Here is a 21,603-nt window from a genome sequence, read left to right on the forward strand (position 1 = left end):
AATTGTATCCCAAATCAGCTGTTCCAGTAGAACAATGTGGATGTTTGTCTACCACTAGCCCAAATTGTGTTAGACTTGCTCAGAATAAACCCACTGAATAAGGTCAATTTAGCTTGACCATGTCTGTTAATTTCAGTGGGTCTACTCTGAGTAGGACTGACATTGGATACAACCCAAAAAAATGTCGTGAGGCCACTGGCCATGGGCAGGCACAAATAATAAGGCAGTGGCCACCAACCATTCTGAAACAGTGGAACAGCTGGAAATTTGAAGAAGGTCCTTGGGCACCAGTCACAAAATGGCTGCCATGGAATGTGTGGCATAACACAAAATGGCTGCCACAAAAAAAAGAGACAGGAACATGCAATATAGGGAAGAGTGATGTACTCAGATCCTGCTTGCAGGCTTCCCAGAAGCATCTGACTGGCCATTATGAGAAAAGGATGCTGGACTAGATGGGCAATGACCTGATCCAGCAGCTGTTCTTGTGTTCTTATTGGCATGTCCGTGTTTCCTAAACCAAGTGTGGAAACCTTTAGCCCTGATGTTGCTGAACTACAACTCCCTTCATTCCTGGCCATTAGATTTGCCCATTTCCCTACCCATTTGCTTAGATTGGAGAGATTCTTTTGGAGCTCTGCAATCCTTTTTTTTCCCTGCCCCACAGACTAATTTGGTTTCATCAATCAACTTGGCCACCTCACTGCTCACCCATAACTCTAGCTATGCCAAAATTTAAAAGCACGGATCCCTTTTGGGTTTTATAAAGTAGAGAGTATGTGCAAGTTAAGTCACAAAATGCATTGAAAACAGGAATGTTATTAATCAAAGTGCAAGAGGGACACTAAAACTCCCAGCGGTTTGATTTCAGTTTTCACTTCGTGATTCCTCTCTGTCAAGAGTTTCTTCTTGCTGGGAACTCCAATTCCCAGAAGCCCTTGCAAACCCCATAGAAAAGACTAACAGCTGGCCCCAATTAATAGAGCACAGAGAAAGGAGAATTGGGAGTCAGAAGGTCATAAGTTTCTGATTTTGCAGTGGGTGACACTCAGCTATGAAGAGATGTGAGTCTAAATTCCCCCAAATGGGCTCAAAATTAGGGTTTATGCTTCTGCTCTGACCTCTATGTCCTTTCCTCTAAAATTAATTCACTGGATGCTCTTTTAAATTTATTTCACTCCTTTTTTCCTAGACTAAGTGTTGCTTTGGGGCTGGATTAGTGGCCCTTTGTTGACTTTGGAGATATATTTGGGTGACTTAACCTACAAGAAGGTAAGCAAAGTGACTATTCATAGAAGGAGTGATTTGTGTGGTAGTATCAGCCTTATAAATGATTGGAGAGGTACCTACTGTTTTCAACGTGCCAGCCTGCATTAGCTAAAGGCAGTTTGATTTTTACCTATTTGATTTTTATGAAGTGTGGTATGATTTTATGTGCTATACACACCAGGGCACATGCAGTAACATTTTGTCAAAGCCTTTCCTCAGATTATGAAAAGGAGGCTAAGTGAAGAATACAGTGAAGAATACAGAAAATCTCCAAGTTGCAAATGGGTCTTAACATATATACTTACCTATAAGGAGAGAGGAGCTATATGTTAAACATATTACTCACTGTTAGTAATTATGGGATGTACCCTTGTCTATTTTTTGTTTATTTTTGAAAAAGAAAAAGACTTCCCTAGCTGAAACTGATCCTAATAAATAATAATAATTTATCTGACATACAATGAAGTATTATTTTAAAATTATGCTTCGTAATTTTGTGTTGCAATTGATTTTATCTTATGTCTTATATACCATGAGTCTACTTAGGCATCTTATATATAACAGTTTTTTAAAATCTTAAATACTGATTAAGAAATGTAGTAGGACAGGACACTGTTATCTCTATTTAGGCAACAGTGATAACAGCAAATTTACTGGGAGGCTTCAGTCCTGCAATTTCAAGCTGGGCTCCCCCTTTTTAAATGCTTTTGCTTGGGAATGGCAAATTTTCAAAATCAGTAGTACAGCATCCTATAGCTAATTCTGATGATGAAATTGTGTCTGTGAATTCCTTTCCATAGAGAGTGGAGGGTCTGTTGTCTCTACAAAGCGTATATCAAATTGGAAAGTGAGCAGGTGAATGAGCCTCTGCTGTTGTGGCTAATGTTGTTTAGGTCTAGAGTTTGTCCCCCTGGTACATGCCTGCTCCTTGGGGTGAGTAGTTGTCTTAGATTAGGGGGCTGTCTGTAACCAAGGACATGCCTACTCCCCCCAATGCCTCATGTGAAAGGATGTATTTGCAAAATAGTAAGAGATACGGTGTGTGTAAGTTCTCCATTAAAAAAATTGCATATGTTGAACATGTTTAGTATCTCTAAAAAGAAATAGAGGTTTTTATTAGTATCGATTATCTCTCATTATTATCACTTTTCTCTCGACAGGAGGTCAGTGCACCAAAACAGATTACGAACATCAATCCTCGTCTTCTATACTTCAGTGCTAGTTTTGTGAGGAGAGTCATGGAGGAACACAAACCCACTAGCCCCACATTAGGAGCAGGGATGGAAGGGACAGGAGAAACCGCCCATGTCCTCCCGGTGAGACCTTTTACTGTGCTGTAGGTATGGGACTCAGGACTGGTCATGGGGTCAGGTCTAAGATCCCTTCCCATCTTACGACCAAGATGGGGAGCCACAGGCCATGGTAGGCTAGTTGCAGTGGTCCCTTCCATTGTGTTGGTCTAGGCTGACAGTGTCTGTAGAGGATTTCTTCACTGACTGGAAGGCCCGAGAAATATCCCATGTCTATGTTAAGATTTCTTAAATATTGAAGTTTTGTCTTAAGCCCTTGGTCAAAGCTTGTGGGGTGCATGCAGGGCTTTTTTTTTTTTAACCAAAAAAGCACTCTGTGTATGTTGATGTAGCACCTTAAATATTACATTGTGGGCCACTCAGTTCCAGCCCTTGAAAAGTGAGTCTGGTGCAGTGTGTTCCTCAGAACTTGCTTTCTGCTGTTCTTAGGTAGAACCTGCGGAGGTAGCTGTAAGTCCATCCACTGAAGGCCAGGCTGTGTCCAATGCTGAGCAGAGGCAGCTGTGGACAGTGATCAAACGGGAAATCAAGGAGGAAAATGATGACTGGGAAGAAATCAAGCATGACCAACTCCTTGTTAAAATCAAGCAGGAAGGTGACCATGAGGAAAGGGAACACAGGCAACTCTGTGCAGAAATCAAGCAGGAAGATGACGACGAGGAAATCGAGCATGGGCAGCTATGTATGGAAATCAAGCAGGAAGGTGAGGAGGAAGAAAGCAAGCATGGCCAACTCTATGTAGTAATCAAGCAGGAAGAAGATGACAAGGAGGAAATCAAGCAGGAAGGTGAGGAGGAGGAAAGCAAGCATGGCCAACAATATGTGGAAATCAAACAGGAAGAAGATGAAGAGGAGGAAACTGAGCATGGTCAACTCTGCATAGTAATCAAGCAGGAAGGTGATGATAACTTTCTGGTTTTAATTTTTTTCCCTGTATTTCTTGCTTTTAAAAATATGTTTATTTCCCTAGTCCATGCAATTTTGCCTGGGTTTCTCTCATTTCTCCAACAGACAAAGAGAGGGTGGCCACAAACAGTGGGGAGAAATGTCTACTAGACTCAGAATCAGTAAGAGCTTTTGGGAGATTAATCAAGGAAGTTAAGGTAGAGAACTGCTTCCCCATGCAGTGGGCAGAAAAATGCCTTGGCAAGTGAGAAAAGAGGAGTGTGCCAACAACAGACCCACTCGGGGTAGGAAGTGGGTGAATCCATTCTTGGGGGGGGATTTGTAAAGCCCCCAACAAAATCAGGGTTCCAGTGGTTTCTGATGTTTCTAAGAAATGAGATGCCTGCGCTGAGTATTCAAAAAGCTTCAGTCAGGACCCCCATCATCTATAAGAAAACCTGGTCAGGACAACAATTACAGGTGCCTGGTCTATGGGAAATGGATGGTTTATAACATAGAAGTCTGCTGAACCTTTGAATTACCTTTATTTCAACTTTTTGAAGGAGATGGGAAGCGAAGTGAAATTGCTTCTGAAAAAGGAGAAAGGTGCCTGTGTTAGAACTTTCTTTAAGCAAAAATAAGTGAAGGGGGCAGAGGGATTTTGTTGAACTCCATGAAGTGGCTAACAGCTCTTGTTTTTCCCCTCCTCTAAATATTTTAGAAAAACCTTGTGTGTGCTCAGGAATGTGGGGCTTTTTTCACACAAGATCCATTCTGGCAGAGCTTCTTGGAATATCATGTGACCATGGGTCACTGTAACAGATGATGATAGTGATGGTGATGATAAACAGAAGAGGGAGGGATAACTAATCTAACTAGGTCTGAGGAGGTCTCCCCTGGACCTCCCACGAGGGCGAGCAGGCTTGGGGAAGAGAAGCATGGAGCAGCCTTGTGGGAGAATGATGTAATGAAGTCACGCACAAGAGGTCCTTTGCTAAAGGAACAGGGCTACCATCCTGAGGGAAGTTGTCTCGCAGGTCCTTCTTTCGAGCTTCCATAGATATCTGGTTGGCCAAAGTGAGAACCCATCCATGGCGTCCTGGTTATTTATGTATTTATTTAAAATATTTCTATCCCACCCGTCTACCCTACAACAGGGCACTCAGGGCGGCTACAATGAAATCGCACACATATATAATAAAATACACAATAAAAGCACAAAACGTTACAGTAAATTAAAATGCATAAAATGCTATTGAAATACATAAAATGCATTATGCATTTATGTTCTCACAGTGACCAGTGAGATGCCTATAGGAAGCCTGCAACACTTCATTCAAAGGCTAGTTTCTTTACATATATGCATCCTTGGGCTTGTGGGCACATTTGCAAACTAGAGAATCTAGAGTAGGTACTACACGTGCCTCCCAACAAAGCACACACCACAACCTGTTCTGTCGGCTACGCTCGCATGCTTCTTTCAAGCCTAATTTCAGTGGGGACGTCAGGGAAGGCCTCTGCAAGTGCATGTGAGCCCAGAAACATCACGTTGGGAACCCCTGACATCTAGGAACTGACTGGTGAAACTGATACAATGCCAAGAACTGCTTAACACCATTCGGGTATGGCTAAAAGCAATTAAATGGCTGGTCCATGACTGAAATAAATTCATTCATTCATTCAATTAAAGGGCTATATCCATCGTTCTCTGTCTGCTAGCACAAGAGCAAGGAAACTTGTGCAACGTACTGCACTAGAAGCAGCTGTGGTGCAACAAGCTTCATTTGGCTCTCCGTGTGTTGCTGGAATACATCTCCCATCCTCCCTGGCCATTAGCCATGCTTGCTAGGGCAGGCGGGAGATGTATTCCAGCAACATCTGAAGAGCCACAGGTTCCCCGCCCCTGCGCTAGCAGGCGACTGAGTTTTAAAGGTTGTGCAACAGAGGAATCGAATGCATCAGTTGCACTAGAGGAAGCTTGCTGCATATCAGCTAGTTCTTGTTATGCAATATGTTGCGCAACACTCTTTCGTAATGTGTTTTCCCTTGCGCATCAGTGTTCTGCCTGTGCAACAAGGATACCACCAAGTGACTTTAACTTAGCACAGCATTAGATGCAACCCATTCTGTCATTGCGTTATACTCCAGTCAAGGAAGATGTGAACAGATTCATTTATTTTCTTATAGAGCTATTCCTGCAGTTTAACAAAAGCTTAAACAGGGCTCAGCAGGCCTAGAACTCCTTCTCTGTAGGCCCAGAAGTCCATGTTTCCCTCTCTTCTCCCAGAGTCATACTTTGTTTTTACTTAAAGGGGCAGTAATACATTAACAAACAATAATGACAACATTTAAGGCACACTGTAAATTTAAATTAAGGCAAGCTCAGATGACCTCTCACAGTTACAACATGTTGCCCACCCAAGCAGGATGGAAGTTGGGAAGATGTATAAGGGCTTGAGTACAAGGAAGTATTGGATTTCCGCATTTGTATGCACTTCCTACAATTCAACTTCCAGCTTGCCAACTCTCTCTAACCTTAAGCTTCTCTCTGTTTCAGCAGATGATGTGCAGGAATGGGAGAATAGGGGAGAATGGTATGGGACCTCACCAGAAAGAATGGAGGTTGAAGAGGCAGAAGACAACTTATGCAATCAAGGTGGGCCAAGGAAGCAAGAGGAAAGTCACACAGAGCAGAGGAGGGATCAATCTGTAAGTTGTCTGGGTGGAATAGCCCTTGAACAAGAGCCACCGGAAAAGAAAGATGAGGAGTGTCCTGCTCGTGTGAGAATCTCTGCAAAGGGAAAGCCAACTCAAGGGTCAAAATCTAGGGAAAGCAACTGGCAAACTGGAAACACTGCTCAATGTTCAAAACCGCAGATGGAAAGAAAACGGCATGTATGCTTGGAGTGTGGAAGGAGTTTTGACTGGAAATCAAACCTGAAAATCCATGAAAGAATTCATTCAGGAGAGAGGCCACATAAATGCCTGGTCTGCGGAAAGACTTTTAAGTTACCATCACACCTTGCTGTACATCAGAGAACTCACGGTGAAAAAGAAAAATATACATGCTTAGATTGTGGAAGGAGTTTCAGCTGGACGACGAGTCTGAAACTACATCAAAGAATGCATACAGGGGACACACCCTATCAATGCAAAGAATGTGGAAGGAGCTTCACTTGCAGCTCAAAGCTGACAATACATGGAAGAGTCCACACGGGGGAGAGGCCCCATAAATGCCTAGTTTGTAAAAAGAGTTATAAGGAAGCATCAAGCCTCATTAAACATCAAAGAACTCACAAGGAAAAAGAACAATATAAACGGTTAATATGTGAGAAAACAGCAGGAAGTCAGGTAGGAGTTGAAGCACATGAAATGAGCCATACAGTGGATAGAAAATACCAATGTCCAAACTGTGGTGAGAGTTTTAAGGATGAATCAAGCCTTCATGAACATGAGAATACCCACAGGAGGGAAGCCTCATAATCTGAGAATGTAGTCAGAGCTGCAGGTTCTGCAGATGTCTTATTTCAAATCAAGGACTCCAAATGGACCACATTTCCTTATGAGCCTCCCAACATATATAGGTGATCAGTTAACATATAGGAAATCAGTTGTGTGAGATTTTTAAGGCTAGGAAGGTGATAGCATGAAGAAGAGCTTTAGTGACTGTTTGATGTGGAACTCATGGTACTTGATCATTTTTTTGAAAATGTCTTTGAATGTAGCTAGATAAATGGAAATTGAGCTTTTTCGTCTATCAGATCAAAGGCAACCATCTTTCTTTCCTTTGCACTGGAGTCTTCTCATCACAGAGTAAACATCTAAATACTTGGATAACAATGAGGACTCTTCTGATAACGGAGCTGAATCACCATTTAGGCGATTAGGTTAAGTGGACCCAACATGGTGCTCTCCAGGAGATGTCAGATTGCAACTCCCATGTTCTCTAACCATTGGTTATGCTGGCTGGGACTGATGGAAGTTGTAATAGTCCACCAACATCTGCCTGGAGGGCAGCACAATGGGATTTCCTGGGTAAGAATCTTGAATCCCCACAGAAGGGGAAAGGAGGGAAATATTGGAAAGGCTTCTTGGCATCTCCATAACTCAGTTGTTAATATAAACTGGTACAGTAGCTGTTGCTGCTTTTTAGATTGTTTTACCACTATGTTTGCTTACTAATAAAAGTGAGTGGGTTTTCCCCCCCGTGCTCTTTATTATATTTGTCCTTTAAGCAAGAAGGATCACTGCTTATAAATGTAGGCTAACTTTTTCAACACACATGGAATAGAATCATAGAATAGTAGAGTTGGAAGGGGCCTATAAGGCCATCAAGTCCAACCCCCTGCTCAATGCAGGAATCCAAATCAAAGCATTCCCGACAGATGGCTGTCCAGCTGCCTCTTGAATGCCTCCAGTGTTGGAGAGCCCACTACCTCTCTAGGTAATTGGTTCCATTGTCATACCACTCTAACAGGAAGTTTTTCCTGATGTCCAGTCGAAATCTGGCTTCCTGCAACTTGAGCCCATTATTCCGTGTCCTGCACTCTGGGACGATCGAGAAGAGATCCCGGCCCTCCTCTGTGTGACATCCTTTCATGTACTTGAAGAGTGCTATCATATATTATATTATATTATATTATATTATATTATATTATATTATATTATATTGGCTGTTGGTCTATCTAGCCCAGTATTATCTATATGGGTTGGCAGCATTTCTCAGACATGAGGCATTCCAATCCTATCTGGAGATGCCAGGGATTGAACTTCGGCCTATTTGCATGCAAAACAGTGCGCTCCACCAGCTGAGCAATGACCCTTACTTAGGAGAGAGTGAGACCTCCAGAATACACAGTGCGAGAATTCAAGATAAATATGAACTGGAATGTGATGGAAAGGGGTTCCTCCTAACCCTCATTTGTCAGCCTGTTCTACTCCTTGTCACTACTTTTCCTAACAGTTTGGTTTAGGGGTCAAACTGGAACAACATTGCATGCAACCCGTGTCATGATTGCCTCACAGCTGTTAGTTAAAAGGGAGATCCAGTGCCAGCCAGTGTAGGTAATACCGAGCCAGATGGGCCAATGCTCTCACTCAGTATAAGGCAGCTTCCTGTGTTCCTCTGATGGCTGTGTCAGCCCCCTTTTTACAGCAAGCAAAGCCTCACTGGAAGAGAGCAATTGGGAAGGGGAGATCAGGGCAAGCACTGATTTTCTAAAAACTTCTTTGGTGGCTCAGCTGGAAGTGGAGCAGCCCCATCTGGTGAGGAATGCTAGCTCCGGCCATGCAGTTTCCGTTCACCGACAGTACAGAATTCCAAATGTACCCCCCTAGTCCAAAAAGGTCGGCCACTCCTGACAGTAAATAAGAGTGCTAGACACCAGCTGTTTGGTTTTAGTTTTCCGGTCATGCTTCTTCCCAGAGGTGGTCTTTACATATTGCTTTTCATCAGAAAAGATTGCAAAGCAGTTTGCAAATGGAAAAACAAAACAAAAGGGCAGCATCTAAAACGCCACAAATATTTTTTAAATGCTGTATGTAGAATTGGTGGGGAAGATCATGATGTTGGCCCTCCTGATGCTGCTGGCAGGCAACTCCCACCATTCCTGACAATTGGCCATGCCGGCTGAGGCTGATGGGAGTCCAACAGCATCTAGAGAGATGAAGATTCTCCTTCCCTGCTATAGAATATCAAAATCCCAATATAGGATATACTCGCTCATAACATGTCCACTCAGTGGGACCCACATCTACACACACCCCTGTCATTCAGTTAACCTATACCTGTTCTCGATTCATGCCCGCCCATTCCCTCACTCTCAAGAATGACCAATCTCTAGGTCAGCCTTTCCCAACCAGTGTGCCTCCAGATGTTGTTGGACCACAATTCCCATCTTTCCTGACCATTGGCAATGCTGGCTGAGGCTGATGGGAGTTGTGGTCTAACAACATCTGGAGGCACACTGGTTGGGAAAGGCTGGTGTAGATCATGGGTAATCAATGCGGTGCCCTCTGGACGTTTTGCACTGCAACTGCATAGTGTGGAGCCACATTTCTCACCCTCTCTCATAATGTAGAACTTGCTGATATCCAGTGAAGCTGAATATTGAAAGATTCAAGACATGCAAACAAAAGGACTCCTTCACAGTGCGTAGCTCAAATTACGGCATTCACTCCCACAAGAGGTAACGATTGCCACCACCGTAAATGGCTTTAAAAGAGGATTAGATAAATTCAGGGAGGATCATCAGGCTATCAATGGCTACTAGCCATGATGGCTATGTCACCTCCACCGTATGAGACAGCATGCCTCTGAATGCCAGTTGCTGGGAATCAGAAGCAGGTAGAGATGCTCTTGAGCCCAGGTACTGCTTGTGGGCTACTCGTTGGGGGACCTGGTTGGCCAGTGTGAGAACAAGATGCTGGACCAGATGGGCATTAGCCTGATCCAGCAGGGCTCTTCTTATGTTCTTCACCCTTCTTAAGAGTATCTTTTCCATGGACCCATCATCCCTGACCGCACACCATGCAGGTAAGGACTGATGTGAGCTGAAGTCCAGGAATGCCTGGAAGGCACCAAATTGGCTACATCTGCCCTAGGTACTTAATATAAAAGACTGTGCCACAACATTAACAGCCTAGCATTCTGAAGACCAAAACCAACTTTAGACTGCAATCCTGGCCATATCTAAAATCAATGGGGCTTACTCCTGGGGTTAGGGCTGCAGCCTTAGGCTGTAATTACACACTTACCTGGGAGGAGGCCTCATTGAACCCAATAGAGCTTACTCCTGAGTAGACATGCATTGGCTTGCATCCTTAGTCTAGTATTCCCAGCCATTCCAGCAAATGCTAGCGAAAGGGCTCACAGCTGGCCCCACTTAAGAGAGCAAATGCACAGCTTGAAGAGAGAGAGAGAGAGAGAGAGAGATTGTGCCATGAGAAGGCTCAAGGAAAGCCATAGCTGTCTCTTTTGCAGGAGCTGATTTGTACCTAGGAACGTGGAAGCGGTAAGTCAGAAACAGAGGCTGGATTCCTCGAAAGAAGGTCCAGATTGGACCAGCTGCTTTTCTCTCTGGTATTAATTGACTGTGGGAACTTCACCCCCTTCTCCCTGGAGTGGGTGTTGCATTGGGGCTGGCTTGTGGCCCTCTGGTGGCTTCAGAGGGGGATCTGGGTGAGTTAACTGAAAAGAAGATTTTGCTGCTCTGATAAAAGGAGATCAGAGAAATGGAAATCTCTTACTGGGAGGATGACGAGATTGGGAGATCCCCAACAGCAGAATAAGAGATGACTTCTTTTGCGTTCAGTGCCACTGAAGAGGAGGTGGTGTCCTCGCAACCATAGGAGGTACTGAGGCAGAGCTTTAGGGAAACTGCACCAGAGTGTTTCAAAAGTAACAGGACGAGAAATATGGAGTGTGTGTTAGAGCTTCCAGAGAAGTGAAAACGATCAGTCTATTGCAGCAAAAACAATAGCTTCATGGTACCTTAAGATGAGGACACATCCTAGGGCCCCATCTGCACCATCCATTTCAAACACCATAGGTCAGTGTCTCTCAACCGGTGTGCCTCCAGATGTTGTTGGACCACAACTCCCATCAGCCTCAGCCAGCATTGCCAATGGTCAGGAAAGATGGGAATTGTGGTCCAACAACATCTGGAGGCACACCGGTTGAGAAACACTGCCATAGGTGGTATTCAATGCTAGTCTTCAGAGTAGACCCACTGAAGTTAATAGACATTGCAAAGGTTCTTAGCAACCTTTGCAAGCTACAGCTCCCAGGTTTCTTTGAGGAAAGGCAGGACTGTGAAAGTAGTATCATAGGGTTGTGTTCAACTAAATCCTATTCAGAGTAGACGCATTGGAATTAATGAGCCTAAGGTAGTTGTGTCTATTAACATCTTTGGGACTAGCGCAGAATGCCACCCATAATGCTTTAAAGGTATGGTGCAGGTGTGACCTAGGATAAGCTTGCCTGAACCAGAGTAGATTTATCCTTTCCTATCAGACCACTGGAGTCCAATGCATCTGAAAATTCCAGTTGGACTCTCCCTTTGAAGTTCTTTTGTTGGAGGAGGGTTAGGGTTGCCAGGTCCATGGCCTGAGACTGATCCTGTATTTTTAGGAGAAGAGAAAGTCAGCCAAGTGTAGGTGTTCTTGCAACCCTGTAATGGGAAAAACCACAAGGTGGCATTCTCCCTTCACCCCTGCACAACTTTTAAAGATACAGAAGACCTCTTAGTTGCCAGGCCCAGCCTCCAAGAGGTCTTCTGTATCTTGTGCAGGGGGAAGGGAGGATTCCACCTTGTGGTTTTTCCCATTGCAGAACTGCAAGGACACCTGCACTTGGCTGACTTTCTCTTCTCCTAAAGATACAGGATCAGTCTCAGGCCAAGAACCTGGCAACCGTAAGGAGGGTAACTTTCAGGTCAATAGAAGGGTGTGCTGGGAGTTTGAAATGTGCCCTGCTGGTTTTTGAATATTCCCATTTCTGGTTGTCTAATTCATGTCTGCTAATTTGTGTGTGCATAGAGATGAATTGTTTGTACAATGCAAAAGGACATGAATAGGACTTGATTGCACACATATCAAAGTGGAAGATGAGCCCCTACTTTTGTAGCTAAAGCTGGTGGAGGAATTTCATTCAGCATTTAAAGGCAAACTTACCAAATTCTCACTTTCTGAAACTATATGTGAACTGAAACACAGACACTGGGCAAAATTAGCAGTTATCCAAACTTAGCAATGCAATTCTCCAACCAAACCATGTGTTTAAATATGCACACATTAGGGGAAATTGTGCATAGACATATAGCCATGGAAACAACACAAAGTGCATTATATTGGTGAAAACCGCTTTCAAAAAGGTGTACATTAGTCAAAACTTAATACAAACATGCATTTGTTAAGAAACAATTGTGCTGATATGTTGACAAATCTTCATGAGGATTTTTTTTAAAAAAAATCATTAAATTGGTGCAGAAATATGGAGAACTGTATTTAAAAATGGAAACATGAGAGACAGAGAACTGAAATTGACAGATCAGCCTGTTCCTGGATGAGGCTGATGTCAAAAGGTCCTGAAGTAAGTGGATTCAGGGCCAACGTTGTCATCTTGGTCTGTTACAAAGTCTAATTCCTATGTTTGCCCCTATTATGTTGTCTGTTCTTTGAGGTGAAAAGCTGTTTCAGGTTAGGGGGCTGCCTGTAAGTAAGGATATACCTACTGTATTCAGCTAAGTCCTACTCAGTGGATGCACTGAAATTAGTTAACCCAAGTTAGTCATGTCTCTTAAATTCAGTGGGTCCATTTTGAGTAGGACTAGCATTGAATACCACCCTATGTATTCTCCAAACTGTAAGACTGCATTCCTATGCCCGGAGAGTCAGTCCCACTGAACTTCGTAACATTGTGTTCAGAGTAGACGTGCATAGCATTGCACAGTGTATGTAATTCAGAAAAAAATAAATCAATTTGGTTTGACCTCAAAGAAAGTAGCGTACTTCTAGAAGCAAGGTAGCATTTCTCAAAATGAATGGTAGCTACCATAGTGGAGAGAGCCAGTGTGGTGTAGTGGTTAGAGTGTTGGACTACGACCTGGGAGGCCAGCGTTCGAATCCCCACACAGCCATGAAGCTCACTGGGTGACCTTGGGCCAGTCATTGCCTGTTAGCCTCAGAGGGAGGCAATGGTAACCCCCCTCTGAATACCCCTTACCGTGAAAACCCTATTCATAGGGTCGCCCATAAGTCGGAATCGACTTGAAGGCAGTAAAAAAAAAAAAAACATATTGGAGGTTCTTCTTGGTGTTGGTTCTCTGTTGTTACAATCTCCTTTTGGTAAGCTCAGCACACCAGCCTAGATTGCCGCCTCTGATTCTCATCTGGTACACTGCAGTGGTGTTTTTGTGAAGAGAGCCATGGAGGAAGACAATCCCTCATGTCCCCCATTAGGATCAGAAGTGACAGAAGAATCCCCTCCAGGTGAGACTGTTTCAGTGTGTTGCTGTAGGACACAGAGCTGCTAATGGGTCAGAGCTATGCTCTATCCTACAGGTGGACAACTTGCGGCCCAAGGGGCAACATCCTTTTATGTTGCCTCTCACTACTCCTGAAACTCCCCATGTTCTTCCAAACATCAAAGTTTCTTCTTTCCTATTAGTCTTCTTATTTTTCCTGGTTCTTCAACATATGTTTTCCCTCTTTCTCTTATTGTACTCTGCAGTAATGTGGAGAAATATGTACCATCAGTAGGCGCACACGAGATGCTAATGATGGGAAATAGAAGACAACCACCACCACTATCCACAACATAGTGGGCAAAAATGCATATTTGTCAGGAAAATGCAGAGCCTCAGCTGGAAACTCACTCAGTGGAGACAAGCAGTTGAATCCACTGCTATGGCTTAAAACATGCATAAAATATGCTGTAATCATTTACATCTGCTTATATTTGCTTAGAATATGCTTAAGATATGTTGAAATAGCTTATAAAGTCTGCTTTTTGCATAAAGAGCCAAAGATTTGCAATAAAAGGAGTAGTTTAAATCTGCCTCTTTTCCTCTGTCTCCTGACTTGAAACTTTAATTTTCCTAAGAAAACAATTGGAACAGTCACAGAGATAACAGGTCTGGGCAGACAGCCAATGTGTTATGTTTACTATCAACATGAAGTAAAAAAGGAAGCTCGTTATATGGCATGGCTGAGACTTGTAGAGGGGGCAAAGCAGACTTTCCAGAGAGTTGACAATAGAGGTCCCACCAGAAGCCAGACTAATGCCCTGATTGACAGCCTGATGAGGATGTAGAAGTAGGCACAGAAAAGAGCTGTGAACAGGCAGTAGCTGATAAGATCATGGGAACACGCCTTCCTTTAGATAAGTGTATAAAAATCAGTCAAAGATGCAGAACACAAGCATCCATGTATTCCATCCATGACATCTGATGGGTGATATAGCATGACATGCATTTCCAAGTACTTTGGCTCTGTAATATGACTTACAGGTTAACTTAGTCCTTCATCTATTGTAACCTGTTTTAACTAAGATGTGTCTTCAGAGTCTTATACTTGCATGTTAAATGGATATCCAGCAACTTCTTTCATGCTGACATATATATTTCTGTTTTTCTGTTTCTGTAATGATGGCTAAGGCCACCTAGAATGCATTTTCTTAGTTGTAGTGTGCAAGATACGAATAAATAGTATATATTATAAAGACTGTTCTGCTGTCTGAAGTCTGATGCTCAAATAGAAAATTTCTGGTACCTGCCAAGACTTGAGAATTCTTGAGTGGGCTCTCCTCTATTCTCCACCTACATTGGACGACTGCTGTTGATAACCTGTGAGCTTAGGTGAACTAATGTTCGACATACAAGGACTCTATGTAGACATGGAGGAAGGGAGAAAGCAAGAATCCTCGACCCTATGCATTCATTGGAAAGGGGGCTAGTCTTGCCGATATCACCACTCCTTGTGGAAGAGTCCCCAGTGAAACAAGAATCCAGGTGGACACTGACGTTGCTAAGAAATGAAGACACCTGCATCATGTAAGGAAAGGGTGAAGGGACCTTCTTCCACCTGAGGGCTGTATTCCCTTGTGGGTAACCTTTCAAGGCCTCTGTACCAATAGAGGGCCAGGTCTGATCCATGGATGTGACTCTTACTTTTGTGCAATAGAAGTTGGAGGTTTCTACAAATACACAACACGGCCTCCTCCTTCCTTCCATGGGAACACCGGAGTCAGACGATTGGCCATAGAATCATAGAACAGTAGAGTTGGAAGCCTTCTATGTGGCCATTGGGTACAGCCCCCCCTGCTCAATGCAGGAATCCAACAGGTGGCTGTCCAGCTGCCTCTTGAAGGCCTCCAGTGTTGGAAAGCCCACCACCTCCTTAGGTCATTGGTTCCATTGTTGTACTGCTCTAACACTCAAGAAGTTTTTTCCTGATGTTTAGCCAAAATCTGGCTTCATGTAACTTGAACCCATTATTCCATGTCCTGCATTCTGGGATGATCTAGAAGAGATCCTGGCTCTCCTCTGTGTGACAATCTTTCAAGTACTTGAACAGTGCTATCTTATCTCCCGTTAGTCGTCTTAAGACTAGATAGGCCCAGTTCTTTCAGTCTCTCCTCATAGGGCTTTGTTTCCAGTCCCCTGATCATCCTTGTTGCTCTCCTCTGAACCTGTTCCAGTTTGTCTGCATCCTTCTTGAAGTGTGGTGTCCAGAACTGGAAGCAGTACTCAAGATGAGGCCTAACCAGTGCCAAAAAGGGGGAACTAGTACTTCATGTGATTTGGAAACTATGCTTCTGTTAATGCGGCCTAAAATAGCATTTGCCTTTTTTGTAGCCACATCATACTGTTGGCTCATATTCAGCTTGTGATCGGCAACAATTCCAAAATCCTTCTTGCATGTAGTATTGCTGAGCCAAGAATCTCCCATCTTATAACTACATATGAGGGTTTTCCCCCTAGGTATAGAACTTTGCACTTATCCCTGTTTAATTTCAGCCCATTGCTTCAGCCTATCAAGATCACTTTGAATTTTGTTTCTGTCCTCCTTCCCAATTTTGTATCATCTGCAAATTTGATAAGCATTCCCTGCACCTCCTCATCCAAGTCATTAATAAAAATGTTGAAGAGCACTGGGCCCAGGACAGAGTCCTGCGGTACCCCACTTGTTACCTCCCCCCAGTTTGAGAAGGAACCATTAATAAGCACTCTTTGAGTATGAATCTGTAGCCAACATTTAGCTAGTTTGCTAATATATTATGGGGCACATTTGTCAAAAGCTTTGCTGAAGTAGAGGTATATTATGCCCACAGAATTCCACCAGGGAGGTTACCTGATCAAAAAATGAGATACGATTAGTCTGGCAGGATTTGTTCTTGACAAATCCATGTTGGCTTCTAGTAATTACTGCATTTTTTTCAAGGTGCTTTATCATCTGCTCCAGGATTCAGGAAGAAGGATTAGGGCCTGAGTATAAGTAAATATGAAAATAAAAATGTGCATATGCGCTTTGTACAATTTCAACCTCAACTCTGTCTAATATGAAGTTTTTATCTTTTCCAGCAGATGATGTACAGGAGAGGGAGCATGGGGGAGAATTGTATGGGACCTCATCAGAAAGAATGGACAAGGAAAGCACAGAACAGAACTTGCACAATCAAGATGTGCCAAGGAGGCAAGAAGGAAATGAACAGAAAAGGGATAAATCTGTAATCTGGTATATCTGTTCAGAGTGTGGAAAATGCTTCAATTGTGGAGCCACAGAACATCAAAGAATCCACAAAAACAAGAACTTGAGCAATCAAGATGGACCAAGGAGGCACAAGGGAAATGACACAGAACACAGGAGGGGTCTAGGTGGAATACCCCTCAAACCAGAAGAACCAGAAAAGAGAGATGAGGATTGTCCTGGTGCTCAATTGAGAATCTCTAAGGATGAACAACCAAATCAAAGCTCACTGTCTTGGGAAAGCACTGCTGGATTTGCGACAGCCCACATAGAAAGTAAGGAGCATATATATGTGTTAGAGTTTAGGTTGGTTGATACATATTACTGCAGAGTGCAGAAATAACTGGGCTGTTAAGATTGGGAGCTGTAAGAGTAAAGAAACTTATTACTACAAAGATGAAAAGTCATACATGCTGAAGAAGCCATGTGGCTTGCACTCAGGGAGCCATTGCTAACTAAGTGAGAACAAAGACAGGAAGAGAAGGAAGGAAGGGGGAGAAAAGCTTGCAAAAACAACAAATGCTTTAGAGGAGGAATCAGTCAAGGAAAGAATAGATAGAAAGGCAATTGCCCACCCACTGATTCAGGTCATTTGTAACATGTGTTGATGGTTTACTCCCAACAAGAACATGGCTAGAAAAGGTGGGGGATAAATTTCTTCCTGTGAGTGGATAAGCAAGGAGGGGTAGTTTGCTGCCATTTGCATTCGATGTAGCATTGAGTAGACAGTATCATAGAATCGTAGAGCTGGAAGGCACTTATAAGACCATCAAGTCCAACCTCCTGCTCAGTGCAGGAATCCAAGTTAAAGATACCCAACAAGTGGCTTGTCCTTATAGTAGGAACATGCTTGTTTAAGGCAGAGCTCTTGGGGAGCTGCACCAAGGAGCTCCTAGCAGAAAAGAAAAGATGGGCAGCAGATTCATTAAGACTTTCATAGGGAAAATTTTGGAATGTTTGCAGAAATGGGAAGGAGTCTTGTGGCACTTTAAAGGGTAACATGATTTATTGTAGCTCAAGTTTGGATGGTCAAGAGAGGCTGCTTCATTGTGTGGAAGAAAACAAAGCCTCATGTTGTTTTTGAAACAGATCCATTAGAGGCACCTTTATCTTTAACACAAGATCAAGAACAAACAGCTGTTTGGAGAGAAAGTCAGACTGAGATGGAAACACCATGAAAGCCCAAAAATTTGCTCCCCTAAAATTCTCGCAGCACATTTATATGGTTCCTCAAAAGGACACATACCCCAGAATTCCAGTATGTCATCATCTCAATATGTCACCTTGACATGTGTTTACTTTTTTTTTTTACAATAATTTTTATTCAAATTTTCATAAAACATACAAAACAAAATCATAAAACATTCAAAGACAAAAAACAAAACAAAACAAAAATGATTAAACAAAAAAATAAAATGTTGACTTCCCATTTGTCGCAGATCAAATCAGTTATAGGTCTACAATATATAACAATCCTGTCTCTTAAATTATATTATAAAATCACTTTCCTCCAGTAGTTATCTTAATTAATCATCAAGTCTCATAAACATTACTTTATTCTTTCCACAAAAAGTCAAAGAGAGGTTTCAATTCTTTAAGAAATATATCTATCAATTTTTCTCCAAATAAACATGTCGATTAATCCATCTCGTGAATAATAATAATAATCTTATTGTCATAACCATAGTCCAAATAAACATATCGATTAATCCATCTCATCAAACCTTGACATGTGTTTACTGTCCTTCACATCAAATAGAGGAAATTAAACATGAATTAGGAGAAGCGCTTATTAACAGTTTAAGGTTAAGAGTTACACTAAAAATTAAGCCCTAACTTCTTTACTTCCCCAATTACCTGCAGGAACCATAGGCCTCAGTTAGCAGGGATATACAGAAAACATGTCTTGAGAAAAAAAATATGTGTTTCAGCATTTGGAGGAAGTGGCTTTAATTTGAGACGCTTCCTAATTTCTTTCTGTGTATGGAAATGTCCCTGACGGGGATTTCCTGGCTACCTATGCTGCATGTCCCATGTTCTATTGTAGGGTTGGAGGACCAAAGCCCCACAGTTCCTGCCTTGGGGCTCAAGGGTCAAATGAAGTTTTCCATGCCCCCCCGAGGCTCTTATTTGTCATCTCCTGTTGTGTTGAGAGAGGGCAGGTTATGGGTTGGGCTGAGATCTCTATCCCTCATCTGAATAAGAAGGGGAGGTACAGGTCATGGTGAACTGGGTAAGGTTCCTTCTTTCAAATCTAGTTCTCAGGGAGAGACTCTATCAATCATTTCTTCCTGGCCTAGAGGTCCTGAAAAATATATCTTGTCTACTTCAAGGTTTCTTAACTCTGAAGGTATATCCGTAGCCCCTTCATTTTGGGTCTCCAGATGTTCACAGACTGTAACTCCCATCAGTCCCAACCACAATGGCCAATAGTCAGGGATGATGGGAACTATAGTCCCGCTTGTGGAAGAAAAAACTTTCCAGTCGATTTATTGTGCTCCAAAGGACAGAGGGTGAGGGAGAGCCGTATGAGATACTGTCTGAAGGACCTCAGCCTGAAGGGCCCTGTGTAGGGCTGTATCATCCTACATGAAACTACAACTGCTAAAAGGGGGAAATGTTCCATTTGGGGTTCAGTCACTTTGGAGATTTGCACTCGAGTTGTACACTGGATTCCGATGAGGCCAAGCCAATTCGGGCCATTGGAACATATTTGGGCCTCGGCCAAGTCGGGTTCTGACAGCCACTGATCACGACAGATAGGATTCAATAACCCGGAATGACCAGAGCTGTCGGGGGCCGTGGCATCAGGCTGGAAGAAGAGGCATTCGCAGCTTTCTTTCCTGCCTAATGAGCAGAGGCAGCAATCCTCCAGCGGTGTGGGTGCTGTTTTGTAATGGGCTTTCCTGTAGGAAACAGCTTCATGCAGGGTCTGTCCCTCCACTCACAAGCTAATTTAAATAAAGGGAATAACACCAAAGCACTTTGGGGGAGAACAAACTGTGGCTTTCCTTCTCATGTTGAGTCCTGTTGGGTTTTTCTCTTTATTCCACCAGGAGACTTTCAGGAGACTGAGGGTGAGGGAGAGCCGTGTGAGATACTGTCTGAAGGACCTCAGCCTGAAGAGGTAAAAGATAACTTGCGGTTTCAAGATGAGCGAAGGAAGCAAGTAGGAAGCCACACAGAGGAGAGGAGGGAAAATGCCTCTAAGTCTCCAGCCCTCCCCACAGAGGAAAAACCACATAAATGTGCCATGTGTGGAAAGAGCTTTGATAGAAGCTCTGGTCTTCTTAGACATGCAAGAATTCACACAGGAAAGGCACTTTTTCAGTGTGACATATGTGAAAAAAGCTTCAAACAGAGTTCAAACCTTATCTCCCACCGAAGAACCCATACTGGTGAAAGACCTTATGTATGCCTACAATGTGGAAAAGGCTTCAAACAGAGTTCAGACCTTATTATACATAGAAGAATCCATACTGGAGAGAAGCCTTATAAATGCCCGAAGTGTGAACTGAACTTCAGGTCCAACTCTAATCTTAAAGCACATCAGAGAACCCATAAAGGGGAGGAGCAGGACTGTGCCACGAACTAGGCATCAAGCCTTACTTAATCCTAAAACTGTCCACATTGAAGAGAAACGTTTGAATGCTCAAAGCATCAATGAAGTTTGTTTCAGCACAAGCCTTACAATACATCAACTAAGCCGTATAGCAGAGAGACCATATAAATTCTCAAACTGCAGCAAGTTCTGTGATGATTAATCAAATTAATGCGCATAAGAGAATTAAGACTACAAAGAGCTCATGTGATAACTGCTTGGAGCGTGGAAACTGTTGTAGTGTTTGTAGTACACACTTTTTTCATGTCAAAGAACTCATAGGGGAGAAATTCTCATCGGAAACTCCCACTACTTGTAGCTGACAAGATGGGGTTCTGCCTTGAAGTCCTTGAGTTTCTAGGAAGGCAGTCAATTGAAACAGTGCCTTTTTATGTGGTTACCTTATGTGGAACTCCCTAGCCTTGCCTAAGCTTTTATGGGTCTTAAGTGATTTTAATTCTTTTAGTGGAATAATTTTGACAAAGTATATTTATTCAGTTAATGGTGGCCTTAAATGCCTATGGGAGGAAGTAGTCAAAAGGGATGGTAGATGTGGCTATGGAGGGAAGTTGAATAAGCAGAGAAGAGAGACTGAGGGGGTGGGGGAGATGGTCCAAAGGTTTCTGTTATCTCCGTTCTTCCATGGGCAGGTAAATCACTCTCTTGGTTGTTTCTCCATTTTAAATTCATCTTTTATTTGGTAATTGCTTATGTAAGTATGAATGTGTTTGCTATATTTGCCAATAAAGTCTTGTGTCTTTTTCCTCTGTTTTTATTATACTTGTTGCTTTAAGGATGCCACTTTAAACACCCTGTAGTATGATCTAGTGCAGCCTTGTCCAACCTTTGGGCCACAGATGTTGCTGGACTACAGTTCCCATAATTCCTGACCATTGGCCATGCTGGCTGGGGCTGATGGGAGTTGCAGTCCAGCAACATCTGTGGCTCAAAGGTTGGACAAGGCTGATCTAGTGTATTACTTAAGATATTTATATACTACTTTGTAGGCAAGCCTTGCAACATGTTTACATAAAATATTAAACAATAAATGTAGATGAAAACTGGCTATAGAGTAGGGATGGGAGAGAAATTCAATTTAGTTTGCATTTAAAGCTAAAATGATCAACTTTGCATTTTTTGGAAACAACGTGAGAGCCAAAAATGGCCACCTTTCAAAATTTGCACTTCTCCGAATTTTGTGATGCGGTTCTCCAACCAAACAATGTTCACAAAACTGCATACGTTATGGGGCAGTGTGCTTAAAAATGAATATATTGGTGGAAATAACAT

At 42.8% G+C, this 21,603-nt stretch overlaps 2 protein-coding genes across 7 annotated transcripts; both read left to right on the forward strand.

Annotated features, from left to right (window-relative positions):
- Positions 1-955: 955 nt before the first annotated feature.
- Positions 956-7,674, forward strand: LOC133381342 (zinc finger and SCAN domain-containing protein 2-like). 3 transcript variants are annotated; one of them, XM_061620341.1, is made up of 5 exons: positions 956-1,064; positions 1,193-1,272; positions 2,430-2,585; positions 3,009-3,477; positions 6,022-7,674. In XM_061620341.1, the coding sequence occupies exons 3-5, from the start codon at positions 2,508-2,510 to the stop codon at positions 6,945-6,947; spliced, it is 1,473 nt and encodes a 490-aa protein (XP_061476325.1). In that variant the 5' UTR covers positions 956-1,064; positions 1,193-1,272; positions 2,430-2,507; the 3' UTR covers positions 6,948-7,674. The 3 variants fall into 3 exon arrangements, with proteins under 3 accessions (XP_061476325.1, XP_061476328.1, XP_061476327.1); XM_061620344.1 differs by having other exon boundaries at positions 6,025-7,674; XM_061620343.1 differs by lacking the exon at positions 1,193-1,272 and having other exon boundaries at positions 988-1,064.
- A 2,685-nt stretch (positions 7,675-10,359) lies between these two features.
- LOC133382430 (zinc finger protein 271-like) lies at positions 10,360-21,076 on the forward strand. 4 transcript variants are annotated; one of them, XM_061622159.1, is made up of 3 exons: positions 10,360-10,477; positions 16,547-16,987; positions 19,769-21,076. In XM_061622159.1, exons 2-3 carry the CDS (start codon positions 16,606-16,608, stop codon positions 20,305-20,307), a joined length of 921 nt encoding a protein of 306 aa, XP_061478143.1. In that variant the 5' UTR covers positions 10,360-10,477; positions 16,547-16,605; the 3' UTR covers positions 20,308-21,076. The 4 variants fall into 4 exon arrangements, with proteins under 4 accessions (XP_061478143.1, XP_061478144.1, XP_061478145.1 ...); XM_061622160.1 differs by having other exon boundaries at positions 10,361-10,477; positions 16,550-16,987; XM_061622161.1 differs by lacking the exon at positions 10,360-10,477 and adding an exon at positions 10,661-10,817.
- The last annotated feature ends 527 nt before the right edge of the window (positions 21,077-21,603 follow it).

This window comes from Rhineura floridana, chromosome 3, assembly GCF_030035675.1.
Source record: "Rhineura floridana isolate rRhiFlo1 chromosome 3, rRhiFlo1.hap2, whole genome shotgun sequence".
Taxonomy (NCBI): Eukaryota; Metazoa; Chordata; class Lepidosauria; order Squamata; family Rhineuridae; genus Rhineura; species Rhineura floridana.

Bases quoted from the DNA above. Each gene is read 5' to 3' on its own strand.
- LOC133381342 (XM_061620341.1), top strand. From the start codon at position 2,508: ATGGAGGAACACAAACCCACTAGCCCCACATTAGGAGCAGGGATGGAA. The intron at 2,586-3,008 runs GTGAGACCTTTT...TGCTGTTCTTAG, and splicing joins AAACCGCCCATGTCCTCCCG to GTAGAACCTGCGGAGGTAGC. The intron at 3,478-6,021 runs GTGATGATAACT...TCTCTGTTTCAG, and splicing joins CATAGTAATCAAGCAGGAAG to CAGATGATGTGCAGGAATGG.
- LOC133382430 (XM_061622157.1), top strand. From the start codon at position 13,391: ATGGAGGAAGACAATCCCTCATGTCCCCCATTAGGATCAGAAGTGACA. The intron at 13,455-16,546 runs GTGAGACTGTTT...TATCTTTTCCAG, and splicing joins GACAGAAGAATCCCCTCCAG to CAGATGATGTACAGGAGAGG. The intron at 16,988-19,768 runs GTAAGGAGCATA...TTATTCCACCAG, and splicing joins TGCGACAGCCCACATAGAAA to GAGACTTTCAGGAGACTGAG.